The sequence below is a fragment of the Sarcophilus harrisii genome, chromosome 2, assembly GCF_902635505.1.
Source record: "Sarcophilus harrisii chromosome 2, mSarHar1.11, whole genome shotgun sequence".
In the NCBI taxonomy this organism is placed as follows: domain Eukaryota; kingdom Metazoa; phylum Chordata; class Mammalia; order Dasyuromorphia; family Dasyuridae; genus Sarcophilus; species Sarcophilus harrisii.
Genome location: NC_045427.1, coordinates 421,450,215 through 421,472,651, shown reverse-complemented (window position 1 = coordinate 421,472,651; position 22,437 = coordinate 421,450,215). Strand labels below are relative to the sequence as shown.

At 32.2% G+C, this 22,437-nt stretch overlaps 1 protein-coding gene across 4 annotated transcripts in view; it reads right to left on the bottom strand.

Moving 5' to 3' along the window:
* Window positions 1-22,437, bottom strand: part of ITCH (itchy E3 ubiquitin protein ligase) — a 148,491-nt gene that overhangs the window by 67,782 nt on the left and 58,272 nt on the right. For all 4 annotated transcript variants that reach the window (XM_023506927.2, XM_031953881.1, XM_031953879.1 and 1 more), the window contains 6 exons: window positions 11,217-11,358; window positions 9,128-9,252; window positions 8,192-8,329; window positions 6,128-6,170; window positions 1,960-2,117; window positions 777-999 (listed from right to left, as the gene is read on the bottom strand). In XM_023506927.2, the coding sequence (XP_023362695.1) occupies window positions 777-999; window positions 1,960-2,117; window positions 6,128-6,170; window positions 8,192-8,329; window positions 9,128-9,252; window positions 11,217-11,358 (829 nt within the window). The remainder of the gene's footprint in view (window positions 1-776; window positions 1,000-1,959; window positions 2,118-6,127; window positions 6,171-8,191; window positions 8,330-9,127; window positions 9,253-11,216; window positions 11,359-22,437) is intronic.

Genomic DNA, 22,437 nt, shown 5'->3' with positions numbered 1-22,437 from the left:
GAAGAAAAATGTCAGGAAGCAAAGAAGCCTTCAAAGGAGGCCTGGCAACAAAAGAGGAATCCTCAGGGTAGTACATTCTTTGCTGTTTCTGCTGTATTGAGGCCCTTTCCACTTGGCTGCAAGGAAGGAGGAGGAGTAATTTTTCTTTGAAGCTGGTGATCCTGAGAGGTCAGGAGATAGAAGACAAAATTCTAGAACAGAGACTGGATATAGCTTGAATTAACTCTTCATCTTTCTACCTGCCAAGAGTTGCAATTGATTGAGATATAATACAAATTTATAGCAGCTTGTTTTAACTTCAACCCCAAGTAGATGTGGGCCATTTGGCAATAAGTATAAAGAACTGCTCTATCAATTGATCTAGAATTCTCTGAGACTCCACAAAAATTCCCTGCAGACTGCTCCTATCTGGGAGTCAATAGTTGTGTCTTGTGGAAGACAAAAGGAATCAATTTTCTCTTTTTCAGCTTGGTAAAAGGATTGTTGATTTGATCCTCAGGCTTTAAGTAGTGCACTGAATTAGATGTAGAAGACCGTCCTGAATCATGTTCTACACTAGAAAAAAAAATTCATCTAGGAATTTCGTATCTGATTTAGAGTCACTTTGAGACTTCATGATTTAGGATTATCAGAGGCCAGTTTCAATCCAAATCCAAAGGTGTGAAGGCAGACTAAACAATAAAGTTCTTTAAAACACGGAACTTCCCTTCTCATATAGTACTTTTAGAAGACATATGAGCAAAGCAAATATAAGTTAAAATTGTTAAGATACTCACCCAGGTGGAAGGGGACCTTGATTAACTGTATTGAGTTGTTGAGAAGCAGAATTTATTGGCTGCACTTGTCTAGAAGTTGGAGGTGTTGTTAAAGCCACTGTAATAGGACCTGCTGCTCCAGCTGTTGCTCCTTCAGGAATTACACTCATATTTGCTGATGGTGACGACTCTGTACTAGATGTAGGAGTTTCAGAAGGTGCAGATGGAGAACCATTGACAGATGCTATAAAGAGGTTAGGTAACAAAATTTTGAAAGGTGTCATTACATATTTTTTTCTAAACTGTGAGTGCAATTTTAATTTTTTAATAGTTGGTAAAGCCCAAACACAAGTAAATTCATTTAAAATTCACAAAAATTCACAAAATCAATCACAAGATTAAAGTTTAAAGTTTGAAGGGAAAAGAGATTATATAGTCCAAATGCAAGGGCAGGGAATTTAAGTTATTTAAGAAAAAAAGGACTCGAAACTAGTTCTTCTGAATTTAGTGTTCTTTCTGCTGTATCAATTCACATGCAAAAAAATCCAAAAGTTTATTTGTTAATGAAATCTATATATGTAGATTTCCATTTCAAGATTTTAATGAAAAAAACATTACATTCCTTTTTCAATATGATCATTTAGGCCGTTTCAATTTATATTCTCATTTACTCATTCTACTTTAAAGACAGAGAAGCTAAATAAGCCACAGACTCAATTATTTGGCTTTCTACAATGTTGCACGAAGTTATGGATTATAAAACTATAAAGCTAGAAGGGACCCCTCAAGGAACTTTTAATTCTTTTAGACTTTTTAAAATCCAAATGGAATCTGAATAGTAATATACTGTACAAAATGATCTGCTGAATCCAGTGAATTACACCTCAGCATAAAATACCATCCACACATTAACGAAGAACAAAACAATTCTAATTATAAGAATGACTAGTTCTAAACATTTCAACATTCCAAGAAAAAGTGATGGAAAGACTATAAAGTATCTCATGATTGTGTACAGAAAAGTCATCCTTGTCAAAAAATGCAAATGGACAGATGTAGCCAAGAAAATACTCTAAAAACAAATGATATTTCTATCAATGTTCACCTGAACAGCAACTTAAAATAAAAAAATTTTAAAATCATAACTATCAAGTTATATAACATTAAAAGCTAATTCTTCATATATTTTTTACACAATACCAACCTGGTCTACGAGGAGTGGGAGGAGGGGGCCGTGAAGGTCTTGGAGGCCTAGAAGGTTTAAAACCTCCATTTGATAGTGATGGAGAATTATTGCCATTGACCTTCCTATTTTCGCTGGATCCTGCTTCCTCAGCATTTTCAGGGTCATTTGTACTTGATCTAGATGAGGGGTAGGGGAAAAGGAACAGGAAGAAAAAAATTTTTAAATGATTATAAATTTTGCAAAGTATGATAAGGAATAAAATCTTATGTCTCTACAGGGAAGACCCCTCACTGAGTTTTATCAGGTATATATTTGAACAGTTTTATATAAATAAGAATTTTCATAAACATATAAGCCAGGTATCAAGAAGAAATATCTTATCTGAAAATGAGCTGACTGATTCTGATTAAATGTATATACATAACTCTATGTAAAATATATACATACTATAGTTTATACATAGTAATTAATATATAAGGTATCTAAAGCAAGATAGGGACCTATAACAAATTTTAAGAAAAGTATTTTTCATTATCCCAATAAGCCTTAAATACTATTACCTGGAGGCAGATAAGGGCTGAGGAGCTACTTATATCAAAAGCCACATATTATGAAACAATGCTGATGACAGTCATGAATCACACAACCAAAAATTGGAGAACAGAATATGGTAAACTATGGAGTAATAGTGAAAATAACTAACTTGGAGCTCTATCTACAGATTCTGGTCCATTAGATAAAATTCCCTACGAAACAAGATAAAGAAGAAATGTCCAGTAGAATCAAGCAACATAATAAGAGGAAGTAGAACATAATGAAAATAAAACAAGTACACAGTCAGGGGAGTAGTCTTAGTTTTGCTAACTAGCTATATGACCTTAGGCAAAACACCATTTCCCTGGGTCCCAATTTCTCCATTTGAAAACTGACAAGCTGGATTAATTTTTATCTAGCTTTAAAATTCGAGCACTATGCAAATAAAGAGACTATGATGATGTCTATACTCTTTGAATCAGAATTTCCATTAATAAGCTTATACCCCAAAGAAGTGATAAAAAGAAAAACTCCATATACACTGAAGCACTTACAGCAGCACTTTTTGTGATAGCTAAAATATCAGCTAGTTAATACAATGGATAGAGCTCTGGGCCTATAGTCAGGGTACTCATCTTTCTGGGTACAAATCTGGCCTCAGTCCCTTTCTGTGAACCTAGACATGTCACTTATACCTTTCTCAGTTTCCTCATCTATAAAATGGCAAACTATTTAAGTATCTTTGCCAAGAAAGTCCCAAATAGGATCACAGAGAATTGGACATAACTGAAAAACAATTCAACATAAGAATTGTAAATAAAGTAGATACCTACCCTTGTTGTAAAGAAAAAGACATAAGGGAGGTGATGCTATGACATGCAAGGGAATTAAAAATGAAGAGGGAAGGCTGAGCAAAATTACCAGATTTATTTTCTCCTTCACAGTCATCTGGGTCCAATAACCAGATAGATATAAGGATGACCAGAGATGGCCTTGGATATAAGGCCTTGACCTTTGAAAGTTAAGGTCTTTAAGATCTCAGTTTGATCTTTCTGTAGCTTGATCTTTTTGATACCTTCTTGATACTTTCAGCTCTAGTTTATTGTAACATTATTCTCTCCTAGTTCTCTTTCTATTTGATTGTTCCTTCTCAGTGTCCTTAGAGAGAGTATACTCAAAAAAAGAGGGAGGGGGGAGAGGGGAAGAGAGAGAGGGGAGGGAAAGAGGGAGGGAAGGGGGGAGAAGAGAGAGAGAGAGAGAGAGAGAGAGAGAGAGAGAGAGAGAGAGAGAGAGAAAGAAAATATACTCTTATACCTTCTTACTGGATCTGTATCCCAAAGAACTCATAAAAGAGGGAAAATGACCCACATGTGCAAACATGTTTGTAGCAGCTCTTTTTGTGGTGAAAAAGAATTAGAAAATGAGTAGACATCCATCACCTGGGGAATGGCTGAATAAGTGATGGTATATGAAAATAATGGAATATTATTATTCCATTAAAAAATGATAAACAGAATGATTTTTGAAAGGCATGGAACGAATTACATGAACTGATGCTAAGTGAAGCAAGCAGAACCTAGAAAACATTCAATATAGTAAAAGGAAGATGGTGTGATGACCAACTATAATAGATCTGATTCTTCTTAATAGTTCAGTGAATCAAGGCAATATATCCCAATAAACTTTGAATAGAAAATGTCAAATGTATCCAGAGAGAGAACTGTGGACACAAATACAAATCAACACATGCCATGCTCATTTTTTTTCTTCTGTTTTTTTTCTTTTTCTCTCCCAACATGATTTATATGGAAATATGTATAAAATGAATGTATATGTATAACAAAAAAATAGTAGTTTTACATGTACGTAATTAGAGAAAATAAAAATATTTTTAAAATACACAAAAGAGAAATTCAAAAGGAAACAAAGGTAGAAAATTTTAAAGTGACATGAAGAATTTATTATAAACTTTTTTTTAATAAGCAATGGAAATTTATACTTTCATATAAAATACTTTTACTATATTGCTGCATTTATGCAAATGCTCTATTTTGGGGGTGCTTAATTTTAGAAATAAGAAATATTTTGATTGTTTTTTGATGATACTGTTTCTCTACTCCTCTTAAAACATCAAATCCATTTACACAAGAATTCCTAAGGACTACTCCAAATGAGTATTGTACAGTCACATTCTCCTAGACCAGAAGTACTATAGAACAATGAATAAACTCTGAATCATTAAGTAGAACAAATAACCAACAAATTTACCAAGATAAAATAATGTCAAAATTCCCATGAGGAATATATTGCTTAATCCTTTTTAACCTTCCCACACTGATTATAGTATGAAGTTGCTATGTCATACAATAAAAGACTAAAAATATCTTGGCCATCATGAATCAGATAGGACTACACATGTAAGACTACTGACAACATCTGAACATTGCTTTAAGATGACATTTTTATTATCCGTAAATGGCAATGTTTCAGAAGCTGCAATGGTATTGTGTAATCTCTAAGATCTCAGCGAATGTCTCAAATAATACAAAGCCCTTCCCTAGATACAACATCAATACTATTCAACTTCTGCAAGAAGTCCTCAAGGCAATTAAAGCTAGGGACTCCCAATGAGTTGCCTCTCTACCTATTAAACATGACTCTCCAAATCCTAGTTTGCTTTACTAAATTAACAGAAAAGAGAAGACATTAATTTACACCTTGTCAAGCAAGACATGGAATAATAAAGAAAAGCACTGAAATCTAAAAATTACCTTTAACACTATTTTCTTGTCAGTTCAATTGTATTTTTTCCCTTCTAGATGACAATTTCCCTTTTTCTAATGATAAGTCATGACCTTTTCTTATTTTTCTTGTCTTATGGAAACTAGAATACCCAATAGCCACTGAAAATTTGTTAAATGAAACAAGAAGAGGCTGATAATATTAACATCTAAATCCCGCAGCATAAGGTGGGATGCTCAAGTTTTTCAACTTGATGCAATTTAATTGCTTCCAACAGCAATTAGCGTGTACAAATATATATAGCTTTGTAAACCAATGCCAAGAAGACACTCTCTTTGATTTGACTATACTTATATTCTCAAAGTTATACATTTATATTACATATGGCATTTTCAAATGTAGTATTAAGTACTTCTATTTCTCTTTCTTAGTAATCTAGGACTGAGGCAGCTAGGCACAGTGGATAGGGTACCAGCCCTGAAGTCAAGAGAGCCTGAGTTCAAATCTGGCCTAAGACATTTAACATGTCTTGGCTGTGTGACCCTGGACCAGTCACTTAACCCCAACTGCCTCAGCAAAAAAAAGAAAAAGAAAAAAGAAAAAAAATTAAAAGTAATCTAGGATCACAGTAATTGCTTTATTTACCCTTCTATATTTAGTATCAACAACAAATTAATCTTAAAACAGAAATTTGAGTATCCTCTAACACCTTACAAACACAATAGGCTATGTCATAAGTCTTTCAGAGTATATCTGCATTCATATGAAATTCCCCTCTTTTAATTTTTAATCACTCAATTAATTTACTCTAGCATGGGCCTGACTTCTGTATTGCTTCAATATTAATTTTCCTTTACCTAGTCCTGCAATCTAACAGTAATCACTCATATGCTCATGTGATATATCTTACCTTGTATCATTCCTGGTTCTGGAATCATCACTCTGTGAACTACCTTTATCATCAGCAGAAACAAACAAAAGTCAATGAGATTAGAATTTTGTTTTCAAAATTTTTCATACTTAGACTGTGTAACCAAAATTTACCCTTAATCATCCTTATTTAAAAAATAGTTATATATGTTTAGAAGAATTGCAGATGTTTAATCTATGTTAGATTACATGCTGTCTAAGGGAAGGGGTATGATAGGGAGGAGAGAAGAAAAAATACGGAACAAAAGGTTTTGTAAGGGTGAATGTTAAAACTATCTTTGCCATGTATTTTAAAAACTAAAAAGCTATTATAAAAAGTAAACTTTTACAAAATAGGGGAAAAAATAAAAATAAAAAACATTTTAATACTTGATCAAGCTGAGGGTTAATTTAATTAATTTATCAATCATATTGAATAGAACTAGTCTTACTATAATTTGTTATGTACCAAAAAAAGTTTATATTGCATTTAAGCGATACCTTCTATAAAACATGCTACCTCTGGTTTCATTTATATCTGGTCCACTATCCTTTTATAAAATAATAATACTATCAAAGTGTGAGCATTTAGTCATTTATATCTGGTCCACTATCCTTTTATAAAATAATAATACTATCAAAGTGTGAGCACTTAGTGACTGCTCATGAATTTTGAATATGATAGTATTTCACTTTATCTAGAAGGTCACTTAAACTCAACTACTTAGGAAAACGGCTGTGAACCAAAAGTAAATGCTTCAGTGCAGCTGAAATGGATGACAAAGTACATAACAATACTGATAATTATAAAACTTTTAAAGATTGTAGCTCCTACACAAGCAAAGTAATTTTAAGAAAGCATTAATAAGCTTTTAAAATAATAAGATTTTTAAAAATCTTAAGATCCCTATTTTTGCAAAAATATTTAATAATAAAGAAGGGGAAAAAAATCTTAAAAAGAATTCACAGACAACATGCATTATTGAGACAGCCATTATGTAGGGACTTAATGCAAGAAGTTCAGATAACAGTGAAACACCATTTAAAAATAATCATGACATTTACATCATTATAATCTTAGCTAAGAGAAGACCATTTTACAGAAAGTAATGACACAGGGGCAGCTAGGTGGTGCAGTGGATAGAGCACCAATCCTGAAGTCAGGAGGACCTGAATTCAATTCTGGCCTCAGACACTTAACACTTCCTAGCTGTGTGACCCGGGACAAGTCATTTAACCCCAATTGCCTCAGACAAAAAGAGAAAAGAAAGTAATGACACACAAAGCTTTTAAGAATTATATTTCTATTACTGATAACAAAAAAGACAAATATAGAAGTGCACTAAAAGTTGAGAAAATCAAAAAATTATAATTCTTAGAAGGATTATTGAATCTTATTGAGACCTTATAGATTATTGACTTTTAGTACAATGTCTATGTGAAATAGGAAGCTTTTCTGCAACATTCCTCACAAGTCTAAACCTCTGTTTGAACAACTCCAATGATGGGAGAAAATTACTACCTAATCCCAAGTGGTTAAAAACAAACAAATTCTTCATTAATTAGGGATAAGTCTAGAGAACCCTTAAGAAGTAATATTGTTAAATACAAATCAATGGGATCTTCACAGAAATTGATTCAAAAATTCTGCTTGTTTAAGGAAGAGGATCATTTTTAGAGTCAAATCATAGGGTTTGTTTTTTTTTTTGTTAATATACTGCTAAAAAGTAAGTAAAATATTAAATGCCTTTAAGTGCTACAGACTATAAACATATGTGGAGTTTGGGAAAGCACTAAGGATAATGAAAATAGGAGCAACAATAAACTAACAACAAAACTAAAACCAAAAGAAACAATGTTGAGCCAAATTGCCTAAACTCAATCAGTTCATAATCCATAGAAACTATCCAAGAGAAAAAAGGGAGAATGAGAAAAGTAAATTCAAACTTCTTGTAAAGAAAAAGTTAAATATTTGTATCATCATGACAAAATGACAGGAGTTGAAAGATATCACTGCCTTTTGCTAGGATAATCGATAGTGATTACATTATTACATATTAGTTACCTTCTGAACATGTGGCATAGCCATTCGTTAGAATCTCAGGATCTACCTGTAGTCCATCAAGACAAACTGACAAGTCTCCTATGACTTCTGTCGGCTCCTTGTCACCCACAAGTTGTAATGTCACAATCACTTCATCAACTATGGAAGAGAAAAGTCTTTTTTATCTTTCAAATATCTTACTGAAAAAGTCTATCATAAAAAAATTAGATTGCATCCATCAATTGGATACATATAAACTGTATTAATTGAGTTAGATAATTGGTTCTAGTCCTCAATGAACATCAAAACTTGTATTATATATGGAATAAAAAAATGGAATACATCTGGCTACTCATCTGTACTGGCATCTGTACCTTAAAAAACTCAATGCAGGATAAACATAAATGCCTAAAAGCTCAAAAACTCCTTGGGCCAGGAAGAAATAGTAGAAGTACAAAAATTTATATTCAAACATCTTCACTTTTAAAAGGCACCATTTAATTTATTTTTAAATTTTCTCCATATTTGTCAGTAATATAAAATAATGTGAGCAAACTCAAGATATTTTACCAATATAAATCAGATTAATTTAATTAAAAGAGAAAATAAAATTATAAAGATTTACAGAGGATTTGAGCTTAACCAGAATCAATGGGAAAGGAAGATTCTAGAAATATTTTAGTCAAGGAATACAAGATAATAATATAATAATTATAATAATCTCTTTTGATTATTATTTGTGAGTAATCATTTGCGCATTTGTTTTGGATCTAGAGCTTTTAAGCTTCCTTAAGATGTGTTAAATTTCTTAAGATTTTTCTTACTGTTCAAACTATATCCAAATAAGCACTGACACCCTTGCTACAATTACAGGTTGTTTTGTTAAGTCTGGTAGAATTCCATATAGACTATAACAAAGTACACGTAAGTTAAATATATTTTCATTTACATACATACGTTTCAAATTATTTGACTTTAACGTTTCATGAATATCTAGAGCAGCACTTCCCAGTAAAACATCGGATTTTAATGTCTGGTGACTCCATACACGAAAATTTAATTTGCTGATGGGTGTGACAATTCTAAAAGGAGAAAAACATTGAAGGAAAAATGCGATCTTCACTAAATACCACATTACAACCTGGAACAAGTAAATTATAGTTTATACCTATGGTAAAAGACAACTCTAATAATGCGGTATTATCTAAACTCTACATGCCTTTATGGTTAATTTCACTGGTAGATCAATCACTAACAAAAATACATTTTCATTGTACACAATAACAGCATAACTGTGTAATGATCAACCATGAAAGACTTGGTTCTTCTCAGCAGTTCAATGATCCAAGGCAACCCCCATAAACTTTGGATAGAAAATGTCATCTCCATTCAGAGAGAAAACTATGGAGACTAAATATAAATCACCACAAGCTATGTTCACTTTCCCCCCGTTTTTCTTTTCTCTTTTGTTCTTATATTTCTCTACCAACATGATTTATTTTTTTTAAATGTGTATTTTAAAAAAATGAATGTACATGTATAACCAGAAAAAAATAAAAATATAAAAAATAATTTTAAAAACTTTTCCCCCCAAAACAAAACTGCTACATTTCCCCAATTTCACTGTGCAGCAATCTAATTGAATTGCAATTCAATCTAATTGAAGAAGGGCAGCAATCTAATATAATGTTCTTGCACAGAATAAATATAAAGAATTCAGATGTTTGCTTTACTGTGCCTAAAAAAATACAAAAATTTATGAGATAAGCCCCTGAAATATTTCATCTCAATTAGAGGACAACTATGCTTCAAACAGAACAATTATGCTTTATCAAAAGGATAGAGTAAATTCTTCACACCTGCAACAACTTAGATTCAGTCACCATAGAATGTGCTTTCTTTGCTTATTCTGTATAGTTGCCATTGTCAGGAAACAAAAATTTCAACTTAAGTCTCAATTCAGTGTTTTAAAAGGAATATGGAAAAATGGAAAAAACAATGGATCCAGCAGGCAAAATTCTTGGGTACAAGTCATGGCTCAGCTTCTCAGCTGTAGGACAACTGACCACGTTATATGCTTTAGTTTGTGTAAAATATTGATCTAGATGGTTTCTAAGGTCCCATTTAGTCCTTTGATTCCAGAAAAACTACAAGGTATGGTTGTTTATTAATGTATATCCCTCCTTACAATATGATGGTTTAGTGCTTTTGTATAATAATTCAATCCCTTTTGCCAGAATACAAGACAGACTATTTTTATGAGGAATTCCACTCTGGAGTGCTATATTAAAATATCAATATATAAAGAAAATTAAATTTATTAACATTTATCTAGTTTCAATTAAAATTCTTGAGTACCTAATCTGAGAAACTGGCAAAAATAACTAAAGATTAAAAAAAAAAATTTCCCCCCCAATTAATAAACTCTAAGGCAATTAGCAATAAATAAGAAATTTTGGCTAATGTAAATAATCTATGATCTTATTCAGTTAAAGATATGATACCTTATCATGAAAAGAAATTAAGTCCTATGAGAGGCTCCCCAGATGTGCACGTTAAGGAGCAGCAAGACGGAGAAGTCTGCTTTTTAACTCGGCTATTTACCAATTCTAACCAAGATCAAGAGGATAGGGAGAAAAATCTTTTTATAATGTCACATATATTTTTCATATACTCAAGTTCTTCCAATTCCAGAGATGTTGCCCAGTTGTAACAACAATTAATTGTTGATGTCATCACGTCCAAATAAGATATGCTGAGAGAAGAAAGGGAGAGACTGTGGGAAAATAGAAAATGAAGAGTATAAGAAAGGAACTAAGGAGAAAAAACACTGAAGACAGAGGAGCCAGGAAAAAAGAATGAAAAAATGGATAAGGAAATATAAAAAAGGAGAAAAGAAGAGGAATGGAAGAAAGAGAAGTGGAAAAGTGAAAAGAGAAAAAGAGAAAGTAATAAAAAAGATGGCATTTACGCTTACAGGGATTTAAGATTATATTTTATATTACCTGCTAAACAATTAAATTAGACAAAATATTTGCAAACCTACACAGTAAGAGGCTGCTTCCACTTGGGACTGTTGGTATTGCTGCATTTTTCTGTCTTCTTTGACTGTCCATCTACTGAGACTTCCACATAAGGACTTGGTCCAAACCAGTTCTTTTTATTTTCTTTAAGTTTTGCTGAGATGACTATTTAAAAGAAAAAAGAAATGTTTTTACTGTGAGGTTCTCCTCAAAAAATATTAAGAGAATTTCACTTGGCCACTACAAAAAGGAAAAAAAAAAAAAATCAACCTTACATAATAAATAACCAATTTAATTTGCAAATAGTAAATATAAAACTCTTCAATTGATCAACAGCATATTTAGTAATACCAAAATGTCTCATCTTGTTGACTCACCAATGTTTGATCCCATATCTCATTTTGAGAAATTAAAGATTTCTCCCTTTCTCCCCCCCATGTAATTTCCCTTCATTAGGCCACTGTTAATTAACAACAGTCCAGGTTCTCTGAAGTATGTTATAAAGTCTGGAGGTGGCAATGTTAACAGATGTATTTCATTTATTAACATTATCTATTCTGTAACACTGTTAATACATTATACCAAAACCCTAACCTAATCCCACTCCTCTTCCTGATTGCCTTTTCTTTTTTTTATCAAAAGTTTTTTATTTTCAAAACATATGCATAATTTCTAACATTCACCCTTGCAAAATCTTGTGTTCCAAATTTTTCCCCTTTCTTTCTCCCAACCATCTCCCCTAAATGATAAATAAAATATGTTAAACATGTGCAATTCTTTTATACATACAATTATACTGCACAAGAACAAAAGTGAAAGAAAACAAAAAGCAAACAACAAAAAAAAGAGTGAAAATGTTATGTTCAGACCTCTCTCTGGGTGCAGATGACTCTCTTCATCACAAGACCATTGGAAATTGCCTGAGTCACCTCACCTTTGGGAAGAGCTCTATCCAGCAGAACTGATTATTTGACTACCTTTTCATTCCTATGCATATATGATCAGTACCAACTACACACTTGGAAATTCTAAAATGGGTTACAAAGAGTTCCAAATACGAGGACAAAGAACTGTGCAAAAATGTTTTCATACTCACTTATCATTCTGGCTTTCTGTCCCTAGACCTCTAGTCTTTGATACCTTGATGTACCACTTCCAAACCATGTGAATATACATGGGCAATTAAATGTATACTAACTGAATGTAGTAAAATTATAATAACTTTGCCCCCTTCCCAAAAGAAGAAATATAATAAGGGAGCTCCCTACTTTTGAATATGTAGGATATTATGGCTGTGAAATTCTCCCTTGAATAACAATTGATATGTTAGTTTAGTTTTTATTCTTTGATATAAGGGATAGCTTCTTTCTGGTAGGAACAGGCTATACTGGGAAATCAATTTAACATTAAAACAAAAGATATCACTACAAATTAAACATGAAATATTAGGCACTTAAAGATTCTACTAGCCACAAAATTAGAAAAGTGATTAATTATAAATTTTACTATATGTATATGTGTGAACTGTGAATTCATAGTTAGACACATCAACACCTTAATTGAATTATTAGCAACTAAATATGTTAGGCTGGACTTAAGATTCCCTAGTATAAAACAGAAAACTCACAAAATTTAAATGAACAAGAATATCAAGGAAAAATTAATTAAAAAGAAAAAATTGAAGGAAGGTAGCCTAGTCATATGAGACCCTCAAACTGTACTATAAACGTTATCAAAAACATTTTCTAGTCCTAAGAAATGAGTAGTGGATCAGTAGAATAGATTAGATACAGAATACACAGAAGCAAATGACCGTAGTATCTAGTGTTTGATAAACGCAAAAATTTAAACTTTTAGAACCCACTAACAATAGAAACTGCTGGAAAATTATAAATTAAAGATAGACCAACATCTTAAATGGTACATCAGAATAAAGTCAAAATGGGTACATGATATAGACATAAACAAATTAGGAGACCATGGAATAATTAGCCTATTCAGGCCTATGGAAAAAAGAGTAGAATTTAAGACCAAACGAGAAAAATTACAAGATGTAAAATAGATAATTTTGATTGTATTAAATTAACAAGACTTTGCACAAACAAAACCAATACAATTAAGATTAGAAAGACAGCAGAAAGCTCGGGGGAGTAGAGAGAGATTGTAAATTTTTACACCAAGCAGATCTGATAAAGGCTTTATTTCTCAAATATATAGAGAACTGAATCAAATTTATAAGAATATAAATCATTCCCCAACTGGTAAATTATCAAAAGATATGAACAGTTTTCAGAAGGAATAAAAACTATCGATACCACTTATATTGTATTTAATTTATACTTTAACATATTTAACATGGATTGGTCAATCTGCCATCGAGGGGGGGGGGGGGGAGAACGAGGGGAAAAAGTGGAACAAAAAGTTTGGCAATTGTCAATGCTGTAAAATCACCCATACATATAACTTATAAATAAAAAGCTATTAAAAAAAACTATCAATACCCATAAGAAAAAATACTCGAAATTACTATTGATTAGACAAATGCAAGTAAATACAACCACCTCACACCTATTAGATTGGTTGATATGACAGAAAAGGAAAGTGATAAATGTTAAAAGGGATGTAGAAAAATTGAGACAACAAGGTACTGTCAGTAGTTATGAAATGATCCATCTATTCTAGAGAACAATTTAGAATTAAGCCCAAAAGACTATCAAACTGCATACTCTTTGATCCCCTCAAATAACTATTAGATTTGTATTCTAAAGAGATTTTAAAAAGGAAAAAGGAGAGAGAAAGAACTATTTGTACAGAAAAATTTATAGCAGCTTCTTTTGTAGTGGCAACAAATTGAAAATTGAAGGGATGCCCATCAATTGGGGAATGATTGAATATGTTGTGGTATATGGTGATGGAATGCCATTGGACTGTAAGAAATTACAAGCAGAATAATTTCTTAAAAACTCAAGAAAGACTTACAGGAACTGAAGTGCAATGAAATGAGCAGAACATTTTACACAGTAACATTTAGCACATTAGGCGAATTATGATAGATGTAGCTTTTCACAGTATCACAACGATCCAAGACAATTCCAAGAGACTCATGGTCAAAAATACTATTCATATCCAGAGAAAGAACTATGAAATCTGAATACAGATCAAAGCATACTATTTTCACTATTTTTTACTTTTTCTTTCTTTTGGCCTTTTTTCACCTTTTGTCTTGATTTGTTCTTTCACACGATAAATGTAGAAATATGTTTAACATGAATGTACATATATCAAACTCGTGGCCCTCTAAGATAGAAAATTCTGAAGTGGGGATTAAAATATAATTAAGAAATATTTTAACAAAGTTTATAAAAATAAAATACAACATATTTTTAGTTTTTGTTTTTCTCTTTAACACTCATTTTTAAATTAAGTTGTAATTTTTTCCCTCTCATTCCCTTTACTCCCTTTCCTTCTCCCACTCATTGAGGCTAGCAATGATATTCACTGTACATGTTTAGTCATATAAAACATAGCATTCCATATTAGTCATGTTGAAAAAAAAACCCCAAAAGAGTATTTTGGGGAAAAAAATATACTTCAATCTGTACTAATAGGTTCATTAATTCTTTCTCTGGAGGTAGAAAGCATTTTTTATCAAGAGTTCTTTAGATCTGCTGTACATCACTGTACGGAACAAAGGAGCTAAGTCTTTCACAACAGTTCATTATACAATATTGCTCTTATTATGTACAATGTTATCCTAGTTCTGCTCACTTCACTTTTCATTAGCTCATGTAAAACTTCCCAAAAAAATTTGTGAAGTTTTAAAGTCAACATGTATCTGGCAGTTTAAGAATTTGATACCACTGATTTAGAGCATTTTAAAACATATGGTCGTCTGCACACATATATTGTATCTAGGATATACTGTGCCATATTTAACATATATAGGACTACTTGCCATCTGGGGGAGGGGGTGGAGGGAGGGAGGGGAAAAGTCAGAACAAAAGTGAGTGCAAGAGATAATGTTGTAAAAAATTACCCAGGCATGGGTTCTGTCAATAAAAAGTTATAATTATGAAAAAATTTAAAAAATTTTAAAAAGTAAAAACAAACAAACAAAAAAAAAAAAAAAACATATGGTCAGTTCTGCCTTGTTAAAAGCTAAGGTTTATAGGGAAAAGTTTACCCTTGTTTTTTATTTGACTTTTTTATTGAAGGTCAATTTTATAATTTTTTTTTAAATTCAAGTGGAAATGTTTTACAGGGAATATGAAAAAGGAATACATCACACCTACAGATACAGACCTAGTGTTATTTATTTAGATTTGATCACTGAACCTAATGTGACCTAGCTAAATACCATAAGGGTTTAACTGTAGAAGCTTTAACTTTTCAACAAAAAACATTTAGTCAAAGAATCTGGGCTTTGTCTCCTACATATGTTTTAATGATTTTGTTACCACAATTAACATTTTGCTTTTCTATGATTTTTCTTCTAGTTCTCCCATGAATTAAGATAAAAATACTGTTGATGAAACACTAAAATTAATACTGATTCCCCCCCCCCCAAAAAAAAACACCCTATAATGCTCATCCAAATTTCCAATAGTGTCTGTGGATATTTTCTCATGATACCTTTGTATGAACAGTTGCTTCTATTTAATCTATGCAGACCTATGTTGCTTTTACCTGTGTTCCTACTTCCAAGAGGCAGAGAGAACTAGTGAAAAGGAACTCAAAATATTTATATCAGCAGCACTTCTACAAAAGTAGGGACTTCGTTCCAAGTGGAAGAGAAAATGAAATTAAGGGCTTATCTTCAAGTGGGGGGATAGGGGGGAGAAAAAGTAATGATGTAATTAGGGGTGTAGGTTGACAGGGAGGAAGTAAACTCTCTAGACAGGCTGAAATCTTTGTAACACTCAACCAAGGACTGAACTACAGGCAAATTAAGGTAAAGCTATGGGAGAAGTGATGCTGTAAATAGGGGTGGAGACTCACTAGGCCCTTTGATTTTTTTTTTTTTTTTAATTTAATAGCCTTTTATTTACAGGATATATACATGGGTAACTTTACAGCATTAACAATTGCCAAACCTCTTGTTCCAATTTTTCACCTCTTACCCCCACCCCCCACCCCCTCCCCTAGATGGCAGGATGACCAGTAGATGTTAAATATATTAAAATATAACTTTCACTAGGCCCTTTGAATAGGTTGTAACTTCTGTGGGATTTAGTCAATAGGGAATCAGGAGAGGGACTTACATTTTGAGTATAAACAAAGACATATCTATGATTCTAGATATCTACTTCTGCAGTTGTGTAATTAAAGTTTTTTGTTTGTTTGTTTTTGCTAAGACAATCGGGGTTAAGTGACTTGTCCAGGGTCACACAGCTAGAAAGTGTTAAGTATCTGAGATCACATTTGAACTCAAGTCCTCCTGAATTCAAGGCTTATGCTCTATCCACTGAGCCACCTAGCTGCCCCTAATTAAAGATTTTTAACTTAACTCCTAAATCCAAAGGAGTTATTTCTCACAACAGCATACCATATAAAAAGATTTTTGCACCTGGGGAAATCAAAAAGATCTGAGTTCAAAACCTTCCTCAGATGCTTAGTAATTGTGTAAACTAGAGCAAGTCACTCAAGCCTTTTGGAGGGCACTGAGAAGCAGAAAAGAACAAACATTTATTAAGCACTTTCCGTCAGGTACTGTGCTAATGATTTACAAAGACCTCAAACTGATCCTCACAATAATCCTGAAAGGTAAGTGCTATTGTTATCCTTATTTTAAAGCTGGGGAACTAAGGCAGAAATGAAGTGACTGACCCAGAGTCATATAGCTAATAAATGTCTAAGACAATTTCTCAGTGTCTTCTGGACTCCCAGTGATTCTATCTAACATATGACATACTACCTCTAGTCTCCTCACTTGTAAAATGAGAATTTTTTGACTTGAAGTGCTTTAATATCTCCTCTTCCAGTTCTAAATTTATGATCTCATGAGTGGTGTTAACACTAAAAGTCCACTGAGGAGACTGAGAGACACACAAAATAATGCACTAGTGAAAGCTATAAATTGGCCCAGTTATTCAGTTATTCAGGAAAGCAACTTGAAAGTATATTCAAAAGATCAATAAAATATATGTATTCTTTGACTCAAAAATACTAAAACTAGGTTCAGATCAATCTTGGTTGCATTGAATGAGAACTGTGTATTTCAAATGGATGGAACCAATTACCACATTTTACATGATAATAGTTTCAAATAGTATGAATTCAAAAATATGTGAACCCTTCCCATGGGATCCATTATTCACACTAAAGAGGACCTATCCTATAGTAGTACAAAGGGAACAAAGCAAGATAGACAAAAAAGAACAAAGAAAGATGGGGAAAAAAAACCATATAAACAGTAACATTTATAGTACCATTTTTTGTTGCAATAAAGTACAGGAAGCAAACTGGATGCCCATCAACTGAGGAATAGATGAATAAATTATAGCATATTAACATAATAGGTTATCATAACATTAACAATGAGGAAAAAGGATGGATTTAGAAAAAAAGGGTAAGATCTAGGAACTGATACAGAGTGAAGAGACAGAACCATGAATCCAGAAAACTAAAGATGAAGAATGATATCTACTGCCAGATAAAAAGGTGGGAGACTTGAAGTGCAGAGTGAAAAATATGTTTTCAGCTGTGGCCAGTATGTAATTTTTTTTTGCTTAACTATGACTATTTGTAAGGAGTTGTGGTATTTTGTTTGTTTTTAATGGGAAGGGAATATAAAGAAGAGAAGTGCCAAAAGTGATAAGTTATTTAAACAAAAAGTCATACAATTTTTTAAAAAAGAGAACAGAAGAATCTTAAGAAAACACAGATAAACCAATCAACTTTGAAACTAACATACTGAAATAATTTTTAAAGAAACACAAGCTCTATGTGATGAAGATGTGGGGTCTGCTATACAAATCCTTTTATTTTTTTTATGTGGAAATATTTGTTTTGAAGATGTTTGTCAGATTCAGAACAAAAATAAAAATACTTTTTAAAAACTAAAAAGAGAAAGCTGGGTGAATCCCTTGAACCCAATCTTTATGAGTTCAGAGACTTGGGGGCATAGGTACCAAGTTGAAAAGAAAGGTGATATTACCTCTCTCATTGATGGGTATTCTCACACATGGTAAGTTTAGTGGGATTAACCACTTTAAAAAAAAAGTAATTTTACACATTGTAAACAGTAATGTTTTCAAAACATTTGAGATTAAGTTACTTAATAAAGCTCCATAATTGTTCTATTACAACTCAAATTTCTAATATTAGCAGTGGCAAATAGATTTGAGTTCCTCTGGCTCAAAGGAGGTTGACTATGAAGACCAGTGTCGTTTCTATAGTCATCTCTTGATATTAATGAAGTTTAGGGGCACAGGACCCCACAAAAGTTGAAATACTATAGATACTTTAAACTTTTATTTTTAATAATTCTGATCACATTTATTTAATACACAGAACAAGTAAGAACAGACTGCATCAATAAAAAGTTGAAGTTTCTATACAAGAGATTCATATCTTGTACACCCTATGGTATAGCTGCAGCAACTGCTTCACAGATTCCTTTCCTGCTACAAAGTCTAAAATACAAGGATTACCGTGTGGGAAAACCACTCAATTCAATCTGGATAGTAGAAAGAAAAAGAGGAGATACTCTGAAGTGCTTGTCTTGTAGTTCTTTAGTGAACTGAAACTTTTAATAAAATGTTTTTGTAATAAAACTTTTTAGTAAAATTCATAATAAATGTATATATGTATAACTTATGACAGCTAATGATAAAACCAATTGATGATATGCAGTATTTATGTTTTTATGACTAAGTTTTTTTAGTAGTTTTCTTTACATACACATAACATCTGGAACTTTCCACAATATGCTGCAAATCTTCAAAAATTCCATTTAATTACTGATGGCCAGTCCAGAAATAACCAAAATTGTGAATGTGAAACCCATGAATGTTGGGGAATGACTGTAGTATGAATTTTTCTTGAAAGTAATTCACTTTTGCTACTTTCTAAATAATAGCAGAATTTCTATTCTTTGGCTTTTGTAATGGGAAAAGAGAAGTCAACAAGTAAGATCATGATCAAAGTCTAGTTTTCTGAATGGTACAAAACTCACTGCATGATTCAGAATAGTTTTTGTTTATTTGAAGCCAAGATATTAATTACTACCATAAAACATCACTAAAAAAGTTTTATCAAAATCAACTAGTTTAAATTTTATGCTTCTAACTTTCTAAGAAGTTGTATTATGACCATTGAACTCAACATTTTATACTCAAGGCCAAATATGCTGGGGAATGATTTTCCAGGATCCAAAATGGATTTACCTTTTCATCTTGCTTTTATCTTTTTAAACAGAGTAGTAACCCAGGAGAAGACAAGAAAAGGAAGTATAAAGCCTTCTTCTGCCTAGACTTCCTTTTTTGGTATTCTTCCCTACTATATTCAATCTCAAAAGAGACAAGCTACTTGCCTACTTTTAATCTTCAAACTGAAATTCAATGAGTTGTAAATCTAACTGGACATATAATTAGAAACAAGTTTGACTGATTCCCCAGCTTATTATGTATGCAATTTCAAATACCACAGAAGGCAGATATTACATTTGCAAAGTAAAATTTTAGTAATAAAAATGGTTCATTCTATTCACTTAATTTGCCTAGTATACACCTACATTAAAAGTAGCATTTCAAAATTCAAAATCAACAAAAAAGTTTTATAATTCTCCATCTTAATAAAAGATCTGAAAAATTAACTTTGTAGTCGTTGTCCCCAACCATCCAATGAAATAAATACAATGTTTATCAATGATAAACAGTAATTGTACCTATGTTGCTTTTGAACTTCTCTGAATCTCCAGCTTTCTTTTCCCAGAAAACATATCAATGGGACATCTCATTATCCTACAAAAATAAATTTGGCCAGTACTTATATCTTAACTTATATCCCTTTGTCCCTCTGATCCCGACAGGAAGACATGACCATGAGCTCCAGGGCCTCTATCTTACTATTTCTACTAATTTTGTTTAATTCTGAATTAGAAATTATTTCCCTACTGCCTGTTCCTCCTCCCCACCTATAGATAACATAAGCAATTTGATACTCATTTATACATGTGAAGTCATGCAAAACATCTTTCCATATTAACTACGTTAAAAAAAAAAAAAGATAGTAAAAATAAAGTGAAAAAATATGCTTCAATTTGAACTCAATCCTTCAATTCTCTCTCTGAAATGAAATCCCTTGGAATTATCATGTTCATTGCATCAATCAGAATAGCTAAGTCTTTGATGGTTAAGCATTACTACATTGCCAATGTGTACAGTGTTTTCCCTATTTTGTTCACTTTGATTATAAAAAAAAAAAAAAACACATAAATCTTTATAGGTTTTTCTGAAAACCCTCATTTCTTATAACACAATTGCATCCCATCCCAATTGCATACCACAGTCTGTTCAACTATCACCCAATTAATAGGCATCCAGCCAATTTCCAATTCTTTCCCACCACAAAAAAAACAAAAACAAAAAAAAAAAAAAACTAGTCAACCCTTGATATTTACAGATTTAATATTCCCAGTTTTGGTTATTCTGATAATTAAATGAGAATTTCTGAAGATTTGCAGTGTCTTGCCAAAAATGCAAATGATGTGTATATGTAAAGAAATCAAAAAATTTTAATAAGCTATAATTCACTACCAGAAGTATACATGTATACGTTAATAAACAATTAATCTTGTAAGAAGTTACATTACACTAAAAAAACTATATGCTAAGTATTTTCTTTGGAAATGGCTACTCTTCATTTTTCTACCATCATCTAAATTCAGGTAATTTTTTCCCATAATGATGCTTGTATCTTGTGTTTTTTGTAGAAGGAAATTTGTAAAGCAGTTGTTACAGTTACACAATTGGTTGTGAAGACTGATTTCTCTTATATGGAAACTGCAAGTTTTTATGGGTATGGTATGCTATCTTGCTTTGTATTATTAAATAAATATGATCAGAATTTTTTTTTATTATAGCTTTTTATTTACAAGATAGATAATTTTTCAGCATTGACAATTGCAAAACCTTTTGTTCTAATTTTTCCCTTTCTTCTCTCACCCCTCCCCCAGATGGCAGGTTGACCAATACATGCTAAATATGTTAAAGTATATGCTAAATACAATACATGTATACATATCCATAGTTATTTTGCTGCACAAAAAGAATCAGACTTTGAAATAGTGTACAATTAACTTGTGAAGAAAATCAAAAATGCAGGCGGACAAAAATAGAGGGATTGGGAATTCTATGTAGTTCATACTCATTTCCCTGAGTTTTTTTGCTCCGTGTAGCTGGTTCAATTCATTACTATTCTATTGGAGCTGATTTTTTGTTTCATCTCATTGTTGAAGAGGACCACACCCATCAGAATTGACATGATCAGAATTACTAAAAAAAAAAAAAGGTGTGGGGTAGGGCCTAGAGTTGTCTTTCATATTCATGGACTTCCTGCACCACTAATTCCCATAAATGTGGAGGGACATTTTTGCACATATAGATTCTTCTATCTCTCTGATCTCTTTAGAACACAGATCTATGTTATGGAATATTATTGTTCTGTAAGAAATGACGAGCAAGATGAATACCGAGAAGCTTGGAGAGAATTACATGAACTGATGCTAAGTGAAATGAGCAGAACCAAGAGATCATTATATACGTCAACAACGATACTGTATGAAGATGTAATCTGATGGAAGTGGATTTCTCTGACAAAGAGACCTAATTCAGTTTCAATTGATCAATGATGGACAGAAGCAGCTACACCCAAAGAAAAAACACTGGGAAAAGAATGTAAACTGTTTGCATTTTTGTTTTTCTTCCCGGGTTATTTTTACCTTCTGAATCCAATTCTCCCTGTGCAACAAGAAAACTGTTTGGATCTGCACACATACATTGTATCTAGGATATACTAGGACATATTCAACATATATAGGACTGCTTGACATCTAGGGGAGGGGGTGGAGGGTGGGAGGGAAAAATCGGAACAGAAGTGAGTGCAAGGGATAATGTTGTAAAAAAATTACCCTGGCATGGATTCTGTCAATAAAAAGTTACTATAATTAAAAAAAAAAAAAAAAAAAGTATAGGACTGTTTGCCATCTGGGGGAGGGAGCAGAGGGAGGGAGGGGAAAAGTCG